The sequence below is a fragment of the Cololabis saira genome, chromosome 19 (assembly GCF_033807715.1).
Source record: "Cololabis saira isolate AMF1-May2022 chromosome 19, fColSai1.1, whole genome shotgun sequence".
In the NCBI taxonomy this organism is placed as follows: Eukaryota; Metazoa; Chordata; class Actinopteri; order Beloniformes; family Belonidae; genus Cololabis; species Cololabis saira.
This window is the reverse complement of record NC_084605.1, coordinates 12,502,430-12,522,032: the sequence shown is the minus strand read 5'-3', so window position 1 is coordinate 12,522,032 and position 19,603 is coordinate 12,502,430. Positions and strand designations below refer to the sequence as shown.

General features: G+C 41.4%; 1 protein-coding gene across 1 annotated transcript in view; it reads right to left on the bottom strand.

The window, feature by feature from the left end:
- Positions 1-1,529: 1,529 nt before the first annotated feature.
- Positions 1,530-19,603, bottom strand: part of ntn2 (netrin 2) — a 62,727-nt gene continuing 44,653 nt past the window's right edge. Inside the window, 4 exon segments of the mRNA XM_061708102.1 lie at positions 1,530-5,149; positions 5,233-5,307; positions 10,248-10,301; positions 13,093-13,242. Coding sequence (XP_061564086.1) covers positions 4,764-5,149; positions 5,233-5,307; positions 10,248-10,301; positions 13,093-13,242 — 665 coding nt within the window. The 3' untranslated portion in view covers positions 1,530-4,763.

Here is a 19,603-nt window from a genome sequence, read left to right as displayed (position 1 = left end):
ACGCTTTCAGTGTGAATGCACCAAGCGGCGAGATGCTGGCGTCGGGACGCCCGTGACTCTTTCAGTGTGAACGAGGGGTAAGCTTACTTTCCAAATGAAAACAAACACACATTCATGCACACGAACGCGCACACACATCAGCATTGGGTATCGTCAAAGAGATAGATGATCAACTCAACACACAGTTCATTGACTAATAATTTATTTATTTTTTTACCATTTAGATGAAAAAGTCAGTGGTTTGTTGCCTCAGAGGAAAATGTACAGGGAAGATATTAATATAACAGGGGTGAAATGTAGGACTGGATTGAAGAATCACTTTTGTCCCCCTCTAGGAAATGTAGGTGGATCATTTTTATGTGAGTGCATCACTATCACAAGGATGTTAATCTCACAGAACATGGTGGGCTTTTGTGTCAACTTCCATCTGTACCTCTGTGGGAATAGCAAAGACTCAAATGAGTCGTATTTTTACTCAATTCACAAATAATGTCATTGAGAATCGGGGGGGTTGTTGTCTGAAAACAATGCAAAACAGAAAGGAATACATTCTGTGAACAACATGCTCATAATCACAAAAGCATATGTACCTGGTTTGTACATCCATATCACATCCATAATCATCTGGTTTGTACATCAATACACGCGAGTCATTCCAGGCCGAGTGGCACTTTTACAAAACAAACAAACATAAAAAAAAAAAGCATAAAAAAAAATCATGAATGGCAAAGGCAGTTCAGTACATATTTACAACATGAAAAATGCATCAAGCTTCATTGAGCAAGCTGAATCTGTGGATACAAATGAAACACACGTGTTTGTCCCTGTCAAAGACCCAGACACCACTGCAAAAGCATTCGACTGTCATAAAACTCTACTCTTCAAATAGCTCTCTCTCCCCCCTCTGCATGTTCAAATCATGTGCATATCACTTTGTTTTCTCAGGGAGGTTAATTAAACACACTAAATCCCACACATACACCTGTGAATGCTATAAATACTATGAAATGGGGGAAAGTAAAGTAAAGCAGTTATATAGCCTCAGTTTCATGGCGAAGCTGCAGGGCACGATAACATAAAACAACAGGACGGCTCTCCCTATGAGACTCACTAAAAAGCTTTCATGAGACCAAACTAAGTCGGGGCGTTTCCATCTTCCCAACATTCAGGGTGGGCATTTAAACAAAAGACGACTGAAAGCCAATAGAGGAAATTTTATTTAGTTCTATTTGATTAAAAAGAGTTTAAGGACAATGCAGTTCTGCCACAAGAGCACCAGATGGGCGTCAAAACTATTTCACAATCCATCATTGAATTGAACTGAATAATATGTATTAATCCCCAAAGGGAAATTACATTATTGTGGTGTAAATTACTTAGGAATATATGTAAGATAGTAAAAAATTAAGTTAAATCAAAATAAGCATGACGTGAGAAACTGTTGGATTGTCGTGTGGTTGGACTCTTGAGAGAACATCATGGCAGCTTTAAAGTGTTATGTCTTTAGCTGGTAACAACAGTAATGAATTGGCAGGTAACACAGGTGAACCCTCTCAGTAGACAGCATGTGTGGAAGCTTATGTCCAACAGTGCAACATCTGTGGTGCAGAGGTGCTCCTTCACAGTCACATGTCCAGGACTACACAGTCTGTTGTGAACAAGCACTGCAAGCACTCTTACTCCATATCTGTTGGTCTGTCTGAAGTCTTTAGTTCACCTGTATCATCCAAAATCTGCGCAGAGAAACACTGGAGTCCAGAACATGCATTTGCAACCACATCATGAAAAATATGATACTCCTCTTGACTCCTTTTAGGGCTCAAGTTCATCCCCCCGACCTCTCAGAGGGGGATGCTCAAAACCTCTTCGTTTTTACTCTCAATTTTTCTCGTATTTAAAATTATTGACTTCCCCTCGTCATCTCATCTGCATTTGAGGTCTTTTTCTAATCATTAGCTGGTCTTTGGAAACCTAATCTGCTGCTTTCACATACAAACAACGTTCTGTTGTCATGGCTACTCATCATAACAAATGTTAAAAAGTGCCAGATTTACCAGCAGAAGTCCTCCGGGCAGAACAACGGCCAAACCAGCATGGAAAAATGTTTCAAAAGTCATTGTTTTAAAAGAAAAAAAAATATGCTCAGTAAAAAAAAAGCTCAGGGTAGAAAGAATGCATTGCATAATGGAATAATAATTTAACAAGCCGTGTTAACATATCAGAATGAGAAAACTGGTGCAGCTATATAAAACCACCTGTCTGAGAGCCCACCGCGGCCAACCAACACCCAAATAATCAACTGGTTCCGGATTTTTTAACCATGGGAACAATTTCAATGCCTTTTCTCTTGTCTTGGCTTCTTTTCTTTTTACATATCAGAAATTATGGAGGGTTATAGTTGATTTGGTTGTATGTAGTTTTTGGATAAAGTTTAAAAGAAAAGAAAAAGAAAAAAACAAGCTATAGATGCATGAAAAGTTGTAATAATTTAAACAGCATCCAATAACGTTCATTTAATATGACCCTCAGTTACCATGCCATCCACATTCGTAAATCTGAAACCAATATTTAAACACAATCAGACCATATACATGTGTGACTGTGTTCTTCGCAGTTTGATTTACACTCTCAAAAGAAGAGCGGGGAAAAAAGTAAAAAATAAAATAAAGAGCTGCAGTGCATTTCCATTCAGCGCAGAGGAGCCTGACAGCCTCTTCTCATGCTGTCACTTGTCTAAGACGCAAAAGCCACATCATGCAAAGTGGGTTAAACAGAAAGTTTGGGAAGGGTGGTGGCTGACACGGAGAGGAGAGCAGAGAAACGTTTGGAGAAGTGACAAAACAAACCAATCGTCTCAGCCAAAGGAAGGTGACCACTCGCTAGCATGCTAATACCACCTTGATGTGCTCCTGAAAGCTTTGTTTATTTTTTTAAATCAATTTAAATACATCGTAATGTCCTTTAAAACATGAAATAACAGCAAAAGACAGATAAAAAGCTCGAGAGCAGCCAGAAGGGTCTCTTTGTGGGTTTATCCATTCCCGACTTTCATAGTCTCTTAATTGAATTTAAAAACTGACTACAGTATGCTTATTTGGCAAAGGACGACAGGGTATACGTTAGGGTGGGCAAGCGGTGGAAGATGACTTGGCAAGTTTTCCTTTGGATCTTGATGCTCATATTGGTTTTTATTCCCCGTCTGCTAACTGTAAGGTTTTGATGGACCAGCAAAAAACCACAAACATGCAAACATAACAAATCGCATGAGACATGAAACATGATCCTCTCATGTCATAATACAATCAGTGAACATTAAAAACTTTCCAGCCTCATTCATTTTGTCAAAATATACCAGAAGAAAACACAGCTACGTTGTTTGTCTAACTTTTTTCTTCTTTTTTGTTGTTCTTTTTACTGCATGAAAAGGAACCCTTGTTTCAATCTCTTATTTTGGCAAACGCAAGTCTGCCAGTCTTCAGACATATCCGACATTTAAAGACAAAAAGAAAAAAAAAAAAAAAGACATTGGTCATACACAAACATCTGGAAGACAGTTCCCAGCGGAAGACATTATCCATTTAGTAAAAAGTCATTGGAAATGTTGGCATTGTTCTGAAATTCCAGCCATTCGTCCACACTGCTTAATCTTTCTTCCAGAAAACGTGTCAAGCAATGAGTCATGATGATGATGTATGACTTCATAAACCACTCTCTCTCTCCCTCCCTCCCTCCCTCTTGCGCTCTCCTTCTCTCTGCCTAGTGGTGAAGAGGCACAGCCCCAGTGGCCTACAACGTGACTCACACATGCCAATGGGATTTGTTCTGCTAAAAACGAAACAGATGAATCTCAAACGAGGCTATGGCTGGCACATGGATGGCTAGAAGAAGCAAGTAGCCACATGAAGATATGAACATACAAAACTCTATTGAGCGATGGCAAACACGTAGTTGTAAATAAAAAGATTGTCCGAGAGCAGTTCTGTGAGGGCCGTCTGGTGACAGCAGCAGTGTTGGTGTGACTGAGGTTTGCTGCGGACAATGGCCCTGCAAAGGGAGCCCTTGGTTTCTCACAGGACTTTGTTTTCCTTTCTTTTTTTTTTTTTTTTTTAAAGATGTAGCCCATAAACGCCACTAAAAAGACCTGGAGCTAGTATGCCCACTTTACATGCTGAAGTTCTGTCAGGTGATCCAGCTCATGATGATCAAAGTTGAGTTAGTTTCGATAATGAAACGTAAGGTGGCCAAGCTGACAGTCTGTAGCTTGTCTTGTTACTGAAATACGTCAGTCTCTGAACAGGTGACAATCACTGTTGAAGAAAATCCTCACAAAACTGTGTGGTGCGAGCAGTGGTGGTCAGTCCTACAGTATATGAGAATACTGACGGGAAAAGTGTCTCTTAACAGTTAGGGGTTAGGGGTTTGTAGATGGGGGAAAATAGACTTCTCTGCTGCCGTCATTGGTTGAGGGAATGGCACCTGCTTGTGTCTACAATTCAAACCCTTTTTAATGGTCCCTTTTTAAGGCAAACCAATTGGATGATAGACAAGTGGCTTCATGAAGACAAAACTTGAAAAATCAAATTGAAAATAATTATAAAATATACACACACCATGGTCCTTAAAATAGGTAGGGTACATGCAGTTTTTGTGGTGCGCCGTGTCCCCTCGATAGAAGAGGAGAAAAGATTCAAGGAGAGGAAAACAGTCAGGGCTCATGAAGGTGTGTAATACAGAGAGAGGTAGGGGTGGGCACTGTTTTCCAATCATGCTTTGCTGCATTTTCCCTTCTTCTCTTTGCGCTGGAACTTCCTCAGGCGTCTCGTCCAAACGTCCCTCCACTGGATCACCAGGCTGTTCTTATCAGCCACCAAGCCTATGCGCTCTCCGCCAGGACTGGTGACGCTGCTTCCGGGCCCGACTCCTGGGCCCGCCCCCGGGCCAGTTCCACCTTCGCTGCCACCCATTACCAAGAATCGCTTGCTCATCTGGATCTTGGGGCATTTGCAGGCCAGATCCTTCATGTGTACCCACAGGATGTTGTCGCCACGCTTTAGAGGTTCACCCCGGCTTTTGTACACAGACACCACACTGACTGAGAACTTGGCCCAGTCCCCAACTGTCTCCATGTCCAGCACGTTCACTTGGACCGCTGAGAAAACAAGAAACACAGTTTGGTCATTACTTCGACTTCTGTACTTGTATTAAAAGTGTTGTGTGATTTTATTCTCTTACCATAATCCTTCTTGCAATATTTCTTCATATTGATCTTCAAGTTGCCCTTCACTGGTTTACAATAAGACTCGCAATCTGCAAGCGAAAGGGGGAAAAACAAAAATCACATACAATTTGAATAAACACACTCGAAAGGAGCCGCATAGCTACAGTATGTTCTTGTGTTTCTGCTTGTAGAGGAGGCAGGCCATTGTTTTTATAGATGAAAAACATCCAGGAATCTATGCTACATTTACTTTTTAATATGCAAGTAAATCTTGCATTGTGAATATTTTTTCACTGACAACATCCGAGGACTCCAAGCAAAACTGGAGCAGGTTGGACAACGTCGAGTTCGGTTTTTGTGTGCTGAAACGCAGCTTCTGACAAATCACAGTGAGGCATACCAGAGTAGAAAAAGTGTTCCGTTTGACATGTTTTCAGGGGTCTTGAGGAAAGACAGAGCGAGGTGGAAGCAGGTCATGCTTGAATGAATGTGAATAGGCCTTGGCTGCCAGCATTATGACTAAGACCACACATTGGGCAGATGACCTCCTCTGACCATTCCTAGGTGGAGCTGCCAGCGATGAGGTGTTATATTTATGATTGTGATGATTGAAACTGATTTATTGGCTAATGTATTTCCACCTCTGTTACATCTGCTTTGGATTGGAGTAATACAATTTACATGCACTGGATCCAGCCTAGGATGTAGTGCGGAGGTTCATCCCATCCCTTAAAACTCTTACACACTAATGCTCGGGTTGGAGGCTCTATGTTGTCCTCATATACACTATAAGCTCTTAATCTATAAAGCTAATGTTGTTGTGCTCATGCCTTAAAGGTATTGTGACATGAAAAACACATTTTTCTTGATTTTTTGTGTTTTGTTGGGTGTCTTGACATCAATTACACCCAAAAAACAACGAACTTTTAACATTCAGTGTATTGTGTGCTTTCTGGGATTTTCCGCATAACTATGCAAAAACGGCGCATGTGGTTTGGTGGCGGGCCGTAAATCACCGCCCCCTCCACCCAGCTCCCTGCCTCCTCTCCTCTCCTGCGCACCATAAAGGCTGATTTATGGTTCCGCGTTACACCGACGCAGAGCCTACGGCGTAGGGTTACGCGACGACGCGCACCGTATGCTGAACCCTACGGCGTAGGCTCTGCGTCGATTTAACGCGGAACCATAAATCAGGCTTAACACGGAGCTGTTTAGAGCCTCTTTTGTTCTAATCACCGGAGGAAAACTGCTGAGAAGACCCGCGGCCACTGACTGGACTTAAGATAAGGGGACACTGCTGCTTGCATGCCTTTATTTTTATGATTGTTTGCTGTGGTTCGCCGTGCTGCTTTTCCGTGCATGCTTCGCCTGTCGCTCCCGGCTTAACTCTCCGACGCCGCTGTGAGCGTATGGCTGGGTTGGAGGATGTTTGGAGGAGGAGCGGGGCAATGATTGACAGGAAAGGGGGAAAAGGAAGCATTTTTCACGGCGCAAAAAAACACTAATAAAAAGCCAGGAATAGAGTACTAGAGTGAAGTTTTTCTTGTTACACTCTTTTAGATACATTTGAGGGATGTTGGCCAAGACTTTTAATAGTGTTAAAAGCATGTTAAAAATGATGTCACAATACCTTTAACTACATACTCAAGAATATGAAAAGTCAATGTTCCAGATAATTATTCCCTGTATTTTTTTCCGAATGGTCCTGCTAAATGCAGATAAAAAAAAACAAAAAAAACAAACAAACAGACATATAGATATAATGCACCTTCTGCTCTGAATCGCCTGATGCAAAAAAATCACCTGAAACTTTAGGAGCCACTCTCAGTGGGCAGAGTTGCTTGCCTTCCAAACTAACCTTCACCATGTGTTGAAGTGACCTTCGGCAGGACACTGAACCCCCACGTCGCAAAAACCCGCCCACAAATGGCTTAAATATCAGTATCCTCAATGTGCCCGGACAAACTCGGAGGGTTGTGCCAGGAAGGGCATTCAGTACATGGAGCTGAGCTGTTGCATGTCCTGGTCACAAGTAGGACTTTTAAATCTCATATGTACTTTTCTGTTTAAAATAGAAACTTAATGGATGCTACAAGACATCTCAGAGCTCCTTGTGACTAACTCTCAGGGTCAGATAAGGTTTGGTTTAATCAGAATCTTCCTTTATTCAGTCTGAACTTTCTTCAGAGCCTCGTGCTCAGAGAGGGAATGTGAAACTGGAAAAAAAAATTCCCCGTTTTTCCTTTTCCTTTTTTCTTTCATCCATTCCCCAAATCGGTCACTTGATTAAAACAAAATTACTAAATTATTACATATAATTTGGAGTTGAAAAATGGCCATTGTCAGTGGACCAAGAAATATGTAGATGGACCCATTCTGATATTGAGCACTTCAAACGCTTCAGAGCTCATGCATGTAATTATTTCCCCTGGTTTGTTTTCCAAAGATCCTGAAGTATTTATTTTTTGTCATCTCTGCATGATATGCTTTGATTCTCCTTAATTGGAAAATATGTTTTTCTGGGAGTAAAGCAAATGGGGGAAAAACAAGATAAGGCTAAATTAAATTAACCTTTAAAAACACAGATGAAAGTAGCCACATTCAAGACAATGATGTGTATACTTTATAAAACTGAAGGTATTGTACTCAGTTCTAAAATTAGACTTAAATAGCAGTAATCAGAGCTGTTACGAGTGAGAAAAACACTGTTGATCATTCATGATGCTCTGCTTGACTGGATACAATAGATTAAAGTAAATTAGAGAAACTTATTTTGAATTGCAAAACTATGAGAAAACCAGAATTGGAGAAAAAAATAAATAAATAAAAAACTGGAAGTCATGGACAGAAATTGCACGGTATGAAATTGGTCAGCTTCAGTGAGAGGACATGAAAAACTGACCATGGAGTTTCAGGGCATGTAACTGGAAAACCACATGCTGGCAAGTGGACCGAAGTTCACAGTCACGCCTGTTGTTGCCTTCCAATGCACTAAATTCATGTCGCTTTCAGAACCAAACCAAGTGAGAGACGGTCGACATACCAAATGAGAAAAAAATAAAATTGTATTGTGAATGAAAGAGTTTGGGGGAAGGCTGAGAGCAAGGGTGTTGCATTGTTCCTGTTTGAGGAAAGAACTGAGTAGAAGGAAGATTCGGGACCAATGACCTCATGAAAAAAGAACAAAGTTGTCCAGAGGACTTGGCTGTATAAGGAAAGAGAGGGGAAGAGAGAGCAGAGGAAGAATGAAACAAAAAAGAAAAAGCAGAGGCAGTGTAAAAAAGGATTGCAAAGGTTTACGCTCTGATGAGTGCAAAGGTGTGTGTGTGTGTGTGTGTGTGTGTCAGGGGAATTTGTGTATCCTGTGTATTGCTCACAGACTTGAAGGAAATTATGTTAAAGAACATACTTTGCTAAAGGGTTTTTTCATTACAATTGAAAACATGGTTTTGTGAGCAGATCTGTATCATGGATGTGTGTGCATGCAGCCTTGACAGGCATGGATTTTATTAGATTGGAGAAAAGTGTGTGCTTCTGTGTCTGTGTGCACTATAAATTAGCGGCTAACCTGTAGGCATCAGCGCTGGCTCGGGGACTGAGTGTGTGTGTTTTCCCATGATGAGTAACTTTGCTGGCTCTTCACCTGGAAAAGCTTGTGGTGAATCACCCAGTGACCCAGAAAACCAACCCACTGGCAACGTGCACAATTGTCACCAAGGATGCCATGACAAGGACAAATTGCATCCACCGCCCCTTTCACAAAAAGACTTAGGGGCCTATAGGTTTCTGATGGTGAAGTTCCTTCTGTGGTGGTTTAAGAAGCAGAAAAACAGGAACGTTTTGGTGTCTCTTGGTGGAAGGTGAGATGAATTGACAAAACACTGACTCGTGTTCTCATCTTTCAAAGGAAACAGTGAAAGAATAAAAATAGCAGTTTATATATATATATATATAGAGTAGAAGATATAAAAGACGCAAAACAAATCCATGACGAAAGCATAAATATTTGACGGTAGACGTCGGCAATGAGACAGAAGCAGCATCTGGTCAGCTGGTATGGTTAAAATCCATATGCACATATTAAAGCTGACATGATATGCAGAATATGTACATCAGCAACAAATCTTACTGCACATCATTTGTTTAGATACATTATATTCTCTAATACTGTATATTATATCATTGTGTAGTTATCAATTAATGTGTAACCAAAGTCGTTTTCGACTCAAGCCAAGGTATCCTGCCATTAAAAACACCTTCAACTCTGTAAATCAAACTCACAAATTGCACAGTACTTACCCTCTAAAGTTTAAGAACTCTCAGGTCAAAATACAATTATAGTGAGGTTTTTCAAACTATGCATTGGTTTTAAAACCAAAAGAGACAAAAATAAAAACTGTTATGCTTTGAAAATGGAGTAATGAGTGTGGGGCACAAGTGGAGTGTGAGTGATGATATAGTGATGATATATGTTATAAAGCCACTAATGAAACTTTTTTTTTTTTTTTTTTTCCAAATCAGCACTATAGCCTTCAAACTAAACAGTCACAGAATGAAAAATAAGGAAAAGGTAATTGACCGGATCCTAAATTGGAGAGTTAGAGGGTGTGACTGAACATATTCCACCCCACCCCACCGCCACCCCCCCACCTCTCCAAGTCCCATGCCAAGACTCTTTTCACAGCTCAGAACTCCAACTCCCACCATATTGCCCCTCTGCACTGTAACTAATCACCTCTGCTGCCGATCCGCTGGATGCACAGCGAGGCTCCAGCGACGTGAGGCTAGTGGTTGGGGAAACTGTGCCAAGGACACAGGTTTTTAACACAATGGAAAAATTCTGTCTTCCCCTAGTGCACTCGTTTTTGCATTACTTCAAAGGAACTGACCCACCCTGCATTAATATTTATTCCACACCTTAAAGCATGTGTCCAGAAATGTAAAAAAAAAAAATTGAAATAAAAAATGTTTTTGCTCCCCTCATAAAGCAGCAGTGCTTATGGGCGAGGTGGAGAGAGAGCACACTAACCTGCTGGTTCCTCTGTACTGCTCACCACAGCTGTGGGGTTGACCACAGGGATTTCTGAAACACACACAAGAAATACAAAACTTTTTCACTGGTTAAATGTAAATCCATACCTTTCAAATAAGTCTGTGGCCTGCTACAAGAATGTGTGCTCACAGAAACAAAATACGTCCCAAGCAATATAAAAAAAATAGCGTCCAAATGGTGGGTGAGCACATTTAAATATAATTGCAGGAGAATAATGCTCAGTACTGAGAAGACGATAAAAAAAGTGTCCTTGCCAATCAAGGTCAGCAGAAACACTCAAGCAGTCAACCAGTAGGTTTAGATTGTGACATGTGTATGTCAACTATGCAAATGAAAACACATGGTGCTTTGTTAGATAAATACTGACAGACTGACAGAGACACTTATTGGTGGTGAGAGGGAAGACAGGCTCAAATAAACTGAGGTAGTGGTTTCACCATTTTTTCTTCCAGAGTGAACTATTCAGAAAAAAATATAAGACAAGAAAAATAATGGATCTTAGAGTTTTCATTTTGTGCCAAATCAAATTCATGTGGCAATCCAGGCCGCAGAAGCGAGTACATTTAAAGACCAACGCGCAACACATCTGAGAGAGAAGTTGATTCTTTGTGGCACACTTATTAAAATTCGAAGGTGGTTGTGCTAGATTAGTCTCGTCCTCCCCTAACAGATGCTGGGTTAACACTGCTGTGTAATCTCCATACATGCATGTATAGACAGACGGACAGATGGCAAGGGGGCAATTTTGGTGGGATTGTCTTGAGACAGATGCAGCCTTCCTTTTGCTGTGCCCACTGGCTACACTAAAAAGTGCCTGGTGGAATTCCTCCAGGACCCCGGCTTTAATCGTATGCAACTTTCCAATACAAATGCTAATGCTAACAACAGGCCCTCTGCTTTTACCGTTAGCAGAATAACTGGAACGCCGGCTTAGCGTCCACCCAGAGGATCTGCTTTTGATTGGATTTGAAGGTTGAGGGTTTGGACCGAGTGAGTGGGAGTGTGTCGGCAGGAGGTGGTGGCGGGGTTTTGGAAAGCTGTTTTGAGGCAAACGCAGCAGTTGTCTATTTAAAATTATGGACACCCTGCCAACAAAAACAAACAAGGGCACAGAAGCTTTATGAAGGCAGGCGCAGCTGCTAGAAGCCACTTTGAATCTGTGTGCCCTCATGGCCACATCTTGTGAAGATAGACAGATGATGAAAGGATCGTTTGGATGTGGGCTGCTGCCATCATACTAATTGGTTGCTTAATGGGCTTGTCGGGGAAGAGGAGCCTCAGGAGGACATAAGACGCCCACCATGAAGCCTTGCTGGCCCACACAGTCAGCATTAACACCATTTGTAATGGATCCAGCCATTTCTTGAAGATGTGTGCATTCCCTATTCTTCTTGTTCTCACTGCACAGTTCTGTGGCAATCAGATGAATGTGGTTGGCCATCCAAGACCACAGTCGTCTTCTCCTCTTTGCCCATCTGCCATCTGCTCAGGGGCTGGTACCATGTGGCAGTGCCGGCTATGCCACTGTGCAGCACGGCACAGTTTGCGTTAGAGGAAACTAATTTGAGAGTGTGCACTATATGTCACGCAGTGTGTGATTGAGCGTTGCCCTCTAAAGCACATGGCTGCACGGGCCAGGCCACTGCTAAAAGCTCATAACCCACATGGACGCACACATATGCTTGTCATGGGAAACAAGAATTTGATCTTCAGCTATAAAAGTACACACACATATTACACCTGAGTTGAAAAACGATAACCAGACTGGTAGGGGTGGGTAAAAATATCAATATGGCAATATATCGCGATACTTTTCCAGCCGATTCAATATCGATATTCAAATTTTGAATATCGATTTTTTTTTCTTTTCTTTTTTTTTTTAAATATTTTTTATTCCCTATTTTTTTCCCATTATATCACCCAGTGCTCCTACCTAAGTGACAGTCCTGGGCATTGCCACTCTCTACCAACCCTGGGAGGGCCCTGCACTGAGCTCAGGTTTTATTTCACGTTTTATTTCATTTTATAATTTATTTTTTATATAACACAATTGCCTGTCCTTAAAAAATGAAAAATAATGGACAGAGGTTTATTTATTTATGGATTTATATCTATACTGACTGATCACTGTGCCTGTCCTTGGTTTTAGTACCCATCTTTCTTGTGTTTATTATCATTTGCCACATAATTAAAGCAACCTCATACTAAATTTAATGTTAATTTCATATGATGTAAATAATATGAAAAACATATACAAATATGTTGTAAATTTGGCTTGTATAGTTATAATAAAACATTGTTTTGACTCAGTTTGTCCCATGAATTGTCACTATAATCTGATGAACGTGCAACTCAGATTTTGAGATCCATCACTATCATCTGATGTACATATATACAACTTGGATTTTAAGATGTGTAATGCATTTTTAAATATTTCGGTGAACTATGTAGAATATAATAATCGGGATATCGCATAATCGGGATATCGCAATGTGTATCGTATCGTGGCTCAAGTATCGTGATGCGTATCGTATCGTGAGGTCCTTCCCAATACCCACCCCTACAGACTGGGTTCTCACATCAGCGACTTCACATATGAGCTCTACTTTGGTAAACATTTGTGCTTAGAAATGATTACATTTTCAGTGGTCATGCAAACCTTCAAACCTACAACGTTTGAGTCTGTGCTTTATTTCATATTATCTGCTGCATTTTGTTCTTCACAAAACAGCTTGTCAGTTTCATTCGGGTATCCAGGGATTCATGGGAAATGTAATAAAGTTACCAAAACAAAGTGTGCATGTCCATAATATCTACTCACTGATGCAGGGGGCCACAGGTGAGCGGCTCTGCTGGAAGCCCTTGGCGCAGCGGTTGCAGGTGATGCCCGTGACACCGTCCTTGCAGGGACATTGGCCCGTGGTCTGGTTGCACGTCTTGCCTGCCGCGCCCACAGGGTGGCAGTCACAGGCTGAGGTAGGTGTTGTGGACAGGTGTGATGGGGGAGGGACAGCAGTGATGCAAGAAAGAGAGAATATTAGTAACATTAGAGCAACAATACGTTCGCTTCCAAAAATGTATTCCTTGGAAAGAAGAGTGTGGAAACCAATGGGTTAAATGTTGTATTCTTTTCTTTTTTTTTGACAGTGGGTCACAGATAAGCATAAGCTCTGAATGATTGGCTCAGCAGTCTGAGGTCTCGTTTCCTGTTTGCTTTGTTGTTGATTCCTTGAAAACGGCACTGTGAAACACTCTGCATGTGTTTCTATTTGTACGCAAGCGAGAAAGTAATTTACCAAGTGAGAAACCATTTATGAGTGACACGAGAGGTTATCAGGGGACACGTAAATCCACGGAACAAGCCAGTCAGAGGAAGAGAGCGTGACTCAAAGGTGTGCCCTCCTCTCTCCCCTTTGCCTGTTTCCTCCTTCCCAAAGGCAGCGTGACTGCCTGGTGACACAAACTTTGCTATTTCATCACTTCCCGAAAATTCAGCCGATGCCCAGCAAATGCCAATAGCAACAAGCAGCGCTCCGGTCACCTCACCTTGGCAGGGCTTTTATGAGCCTTGCAGGTTCTGGATGATTTATATGAGCTACTTTAATAAAATTGAGGTTTTTTTTTCTTTCATAAAAAGCTGTTAAATACAAGATGTGAAATTTTGGTCTAAAGTCGTTTGACTGAGGTTTAAAAGAATGTAGAGAGGATGGCAGGAAGAAGAAAAGAGTCACATAACAGAGCGTTGAAGTCGAATAGGAGAGAATCAGAGACAGAGGGAGAGATGTAGTGCGTCAGCAGGGGTCAAACCCAGCTCTCATGTGCTCACCAGAATACACAACAGTGAATTCAACCAAACTGGGTTCACCAACTTCACCCAACAATAAGAGAGCCATTCCTCAAGCAATACAACAATGTTTTCATTCATGGAAACCTGCATAGCTTACACACATCGGTCACATATAACAAGTATGAAGCCTCCTGCATTTTCTTGACAGTTTCTCTGGAGTATGACTCTGTTTGACTTTATCTATCCTGATGAAACAAGTTTCATCCAAGTTTATCAAGAAAAGACACGAATAGCCACAATTACATTTTTGGGGAAAAACCCTGTAACCCAACAGTTGCAGATAAAGCGTGCCAGAGCAAGGCAGCTGCTGACATGCCACGGTTTCTTCCTGGCACCTGACTGAACTGTGAATGTGTTTTTAGCATTTTTTTTAGCTGCTTTAACAAAGCAAAGGACCATAACACCTGTCGACTGGGCAAAGGGAATGCTGAAGCGGCTGAATCTGACCTAGGGGTGGGTGGGGAAAGATGGGGTGAGATTAACACGTTCAACTTTTCCGTCCGTTTGAAGATAGCTTCAAGGAGGCGTAAATCTGATGCCTCAGCATGTGTGCAAAAGTTCCATTGTTTGAGGCACGCAAGCTCCCACAAAAAAAATAATCTTGTGCTTTGATGACAGTTACCTAAACTTTCACAGACCTAAAGATTTTAAATAGTGTATAGCAGGTGTAGAAGTTTGTTGCTCTGTGCCAACCACACCCTTACCACCATCCGTCAGTCAGAGCTGCAGCTACTGCCAGTGATTCCAGGTTCCTGAGTGCCCATGAACTGTTTGGGAATTTCTCACATTCCTTGAGTTTGTCTCTTAAAACAAAACCCACCTCATTAGCACACGAAGACACGATCTAGAGAAGTGAGCTGTGAACCTTTTTAGCCATTAAGTTTCTGATTAGTAGGGATGGGCGGTATGGACTAAAAAATGTATCACGATAATTTCTGGCATTTATCCCGATAACAATAAAAATTATGATAAAAAAAATACCAATTCAACTCCACTTTTTTAACTATAAATCTATCTCGCTCTCAGATCCACCATGTTTTTCTTTCTTTCTTTCTTTCTTTCTTTCTTTCTTTCTTTCTTTCTTTCTTTCTTTCTTTCTTTCTTTCTTTCTTTCTTTCTTTCTTTCTTTCTTTCTTTCTTTCTTCTGGCTCATTTCCTTCCTACCTTCCTTCCTTCCTTCTTTCCTCCTGCTCTCTCCTTCCTTCTTCCCTTCCTCTTTTCTCCCTTCCTTCCTCCTTTCCTTGTTTTCTCCCTTCCTTCTTCCCTTTCCTTCCTTCCTTCCTTCTTCCCTTTCCTTCTTCCCTTTCCTTCCTTCCTTCCTTCCTTCCTTCCTTCCTTCCTTCCTTCCTTCCTTCCTTCCTTCCTTCCTTCCTTCCTTCCTTCCTTCTTTCCTTCCTTCCTTCCTTGTTTTCTTTCTTCCTTCCTTCTTTTTTCCCTTCCTTCATCCTTTCCTTGTTTTCTCCCTTCCTTCTTTCCTTCCTTCCTTCCTTCCTTCCTTCCTTCCTTCCTTCCTTCCTTCCTTCCTTCCTTCCTTCCTTCCTTCCTTCTTTTTTCCCTTCCTTCCTTCTTTCCTCCTGCTCTCTCCTCCCTTCTTCCCTTCCTCTTTTCTCCCTTCCTTCCTTCTTTCCTTGTTTCCTTCCTTCCTTCCTTCCTTCCTTCTTTCCTTCCTTCCTTCCTTCCTTCCTTCCTTCCTTCCTTCCTTCCTTCCTTCCTTCCTTCCTTCCTTCCTTCCTTCCTTCCTTCCTTCCTTCCTTCCTTCCTTCCTTCCTTCCTTCCTTCCTTCCTTCACGTTGTGCGTGGATTTAACACAGAACCATAAATCAGCTTTACACAAAAACGTCATCAACGGGAATTTATCGTTTTTACCGCGAGATGACAAATTCTTACCGTGGGGAATTTTTTTGACGGTAAATCGTGAACGGTAAAATAATGCCCATTCCTACTGATTAGTATGTGGTAAACAAGGTAGCTTGATCAAAATCATTAAAAGCTGATTTGACTTCATGTTTATTCCACATGTGAAATAATGTGTCCGAAGCACATGTGGGATAAACCCGTGTTATTTGATCTGCCGGATGTTCGTCTGCTGTTGGTCTTTCGTGCATGCTGAGACATGTGCCATAGCTCTGACTGGCCATTGTTTCCTCACTAATCACTAAGCAGCACAGGTCATCAGCCAGGTCAGTATAAACAAGATGTGAATTATGTTAGACATTCTCACTTCATTGTAAACAGGCAAAGGCAGTTACGACTTCAGAGTTTACTGTCAAAGTGCACATTATTCAGCAAACAACCAGCAATGTCCAGATCTGAATGGGCTGTGAGAGGCAGGACGGTGATGGGGGGGGGGGGGTTGTTGGTGGTGTTGATCTCCACCGCCCAGCTCTCCTCCTCAGACTGTTTTTCTGAAGTTTTATGTGCGGGGGCTAGAGCCAGTTAAGAAGCTGTAAAAATGTCCTCAGATGTTGATGACTTTTCAAGCCTGTGTGACTGCAGACGTGACAGGCGCTGCCTTGGGATTTGTAGTCCTTTGACAGACTTTTGGCCAGTTTAACTGATCAGCCTTACTTCATGTGTGTGTGTGTGTGCGTGCGTGCGTGCGTGCGTGCGTGCGTGCGTGCGTGCGTGCGTGCGTGCGTGCGTGCGTGCGTGTGTGTGTATGCATAAAGTGCGGGTTGTGACTGCTCTTTGTCTGCAGTTATTGGCAGTCTACACATTTGGACAAGATGGTGTTATTTGTGCGCTTAAGTGGAAATATTTTTCTCAACCGTTAATGATGTTGATCTAGCAGGTTCATTGTGCGAATAATCCAAAAAGTGCTAAAATGTGCATATTTTACCAGCTGATATAACCTTTATAAAGAAATATTAGCATTAACAAGTTATTAACACTGTGTGGAGGGGCTGATGAGCTGAAGCAGAGCTACGCCACATTATTCATTCATTCTGAGGCTTTTTTCTGCTCATTTTCACATGTTGAGTTAAAGTACATGCACATTTTAAAAGTGTGCTATTTGCTTTCAGGGGCAACCTTTTTATCCTGCTATAGGCAAGGTGTTGCTTTAACTACTTTCAATTAATAAATCGGACTGCATGTTCTTTTTATGTCAACAACAATTGTTCTCACCCTCTGTGGCAGAAATGAACAATTATCTAAGACATATATAGATTCATGATCTGCGTGCTAAATGGCTACCAGCTGTTTGTTGGGCTCATATAAAAACACTAATTAAGAACATTCTTATACTGTAACAATTACATTGTTCCTTTAAGTTAGCCTTGCTGTTCCAACACTTTTAACACTGTAAATGTTTCCCGGAGATGCAGCTGCCTGGACATTTCAACTGGACTTGCTGAATCTCACAGATTGAGCTGATCATCAACATTACCTTTGCATAGTCTCCAGTGTTTTTGGACACCCATCTAGCACAATCCTGATTAGAAACAGACATGGCCCATTCATCCTCTCCATGTCTGCGCTGCCCCCCCCCATCCCCCCCATCCCTCCCCTCTCCCGTCTCCCGTCTCCCCCTTAGAAAACACCTGCATTTTATTGCCCATTTTCAAATGTGCCGCTCGCCAACTTCAGCCACACCATACCTCTTCCACCGTGACCTTAACACATGTAGAAAGAACGTGGAAGAATTGATAAATGATCTCTGGGATTCAATGAGGAGAGAATGTGAGAAGGACAAAAAGGTGTTAAATATGTTTGTCATGAGTCAGAGCGAGAAAAGTCAGAAGTCAGAGAGGAGATGGAGGGTGGTAGTTACGAACGATCTGTGGAGATTGAGATGGAAAAAAAAAGAGGGCTGAAGCAAAAAGAAATGAAAGCTCCTCGAAGGCTGAGGAATTGCTCTGATCAATCATCGGGTCAGCCCACCCAGCTAAGGCTTTCGGGCGTTAACTTTCATTTTCGTCACATCTGGAGCCTTTATGAAGCAGGGTGATAAACTGTTTATCACCTGATCACTGAGCTTTGATAGGGAAAAACCTCTAGTGTCAAGGGGCTTGCATGTGTATGAAAGCAATTACATTTCCAGGTGTTGGAGGAAATGGAAGATGAGAGGGCGACACAGATCTCAGAACTGATGTGGTCTCCGGCATTTTTCATTCAATTTTGTGTTAGTGCATTGCAGGTCAAATGATCCACGTCTGAAGGTATGTGACTAAGTCGCTGTGGAGTTTCTGCCATTTCGTGATGGATGGCCTGACGTCTCAGAGCAGCTAACACGGGTAAGTGTGGCCTGATACTGTGCCATTTCTAACCTGCTAGTATTGAGTTACAGCCGGCCGCAGAAGGAAAACTGAGCGGAAGCCAGCCAGAGATTCACACAGTGAACTTTCAATCAAACGATCTTAACTGCTATGAGCGCTGGCAGCTCTCACTAATGTTGTTTTTCATGTTCGAGGGAGTGTTTCCTTGCCATTATTAGGGTCAGCAGAGTGAAAAACACTCATCCTCTGCTATTTATTTCAATTTTTCCTGAGCAACAAGTACAGAAAATTGATATTATCTTTGTGATGCATCCAGTGCAATATCTGGTAGAAATATTCATGGCAAATGTGAAATAATAAAATGTATTTTTCCATGAGAGATGGCTAGGTGAAAATATATTATTATGTGGTGTGTGGGGTATGGGGAAAGATTTGATGGGATTGGAAAAAAAAAATGCTTAAGACATAGTATCAGTTCATTTTTTTCTGCTGTTGTAAGCCAAATGCCTTTTTTAAAATTCAACTCAAAATACCATGACTGCGTTGTTGTTTAGCAGAAACATTTTCTCAGGAATGACATGCTTACACAAGTATTAACAGGGTTAGAAGATCTTAATTTGTTTTTTGGCAAAGCACACTGCCAAATGAAAACTCAAACTGAACTTAAAGTCATAAATAATCTCTGACGCTTTAAGAAAGCATGGATAAATATTTGCTACTCTATTAATGATTGATGCACCACAAAGTGATCCTTTTTATAAATACCTTCCTGGAAAAGGCATTTCTATTGCATATTTCCGATGGCAGATGAAAGATTAAGGATTATGAGTAGTTATTACTGTTATAGATGAGCAGACAAACGAGTGCTGCGACTCTGCGGTCAGCTGCACTGCATATTGATTAGGGATGGGCGGTATGGACTAAAAAATGTATCACGATAATTTCTGGAATTTATACCAATAACGATAAAAATGACGATAAAAAAAATACTTTTTCTTTCTTTCTTTCTTTCTTTCTTTCTTTCTTTCTTTCTTTCTTTCTTTCTTTCTTTCTTTCTTTCTTTCTTTCTTTCTTTCTTTCTTTCTTTCTTTCTTTCAGGCTCATTTCTTCCTTCCTTCCTTCCGTCCTTCCTTCCTTCCTTCCTTCCTTCCTTCCTTCCTTCCTTCCTCCCTTCCTTCCTTCAGGCTAATTTCTTTCTTTCTTTCTTTCTTTCTTTCTTTCTTTCTTTCTTTCTTTCTTTCTTTCTTTCTTTCTTTCTGTCTTTCAGG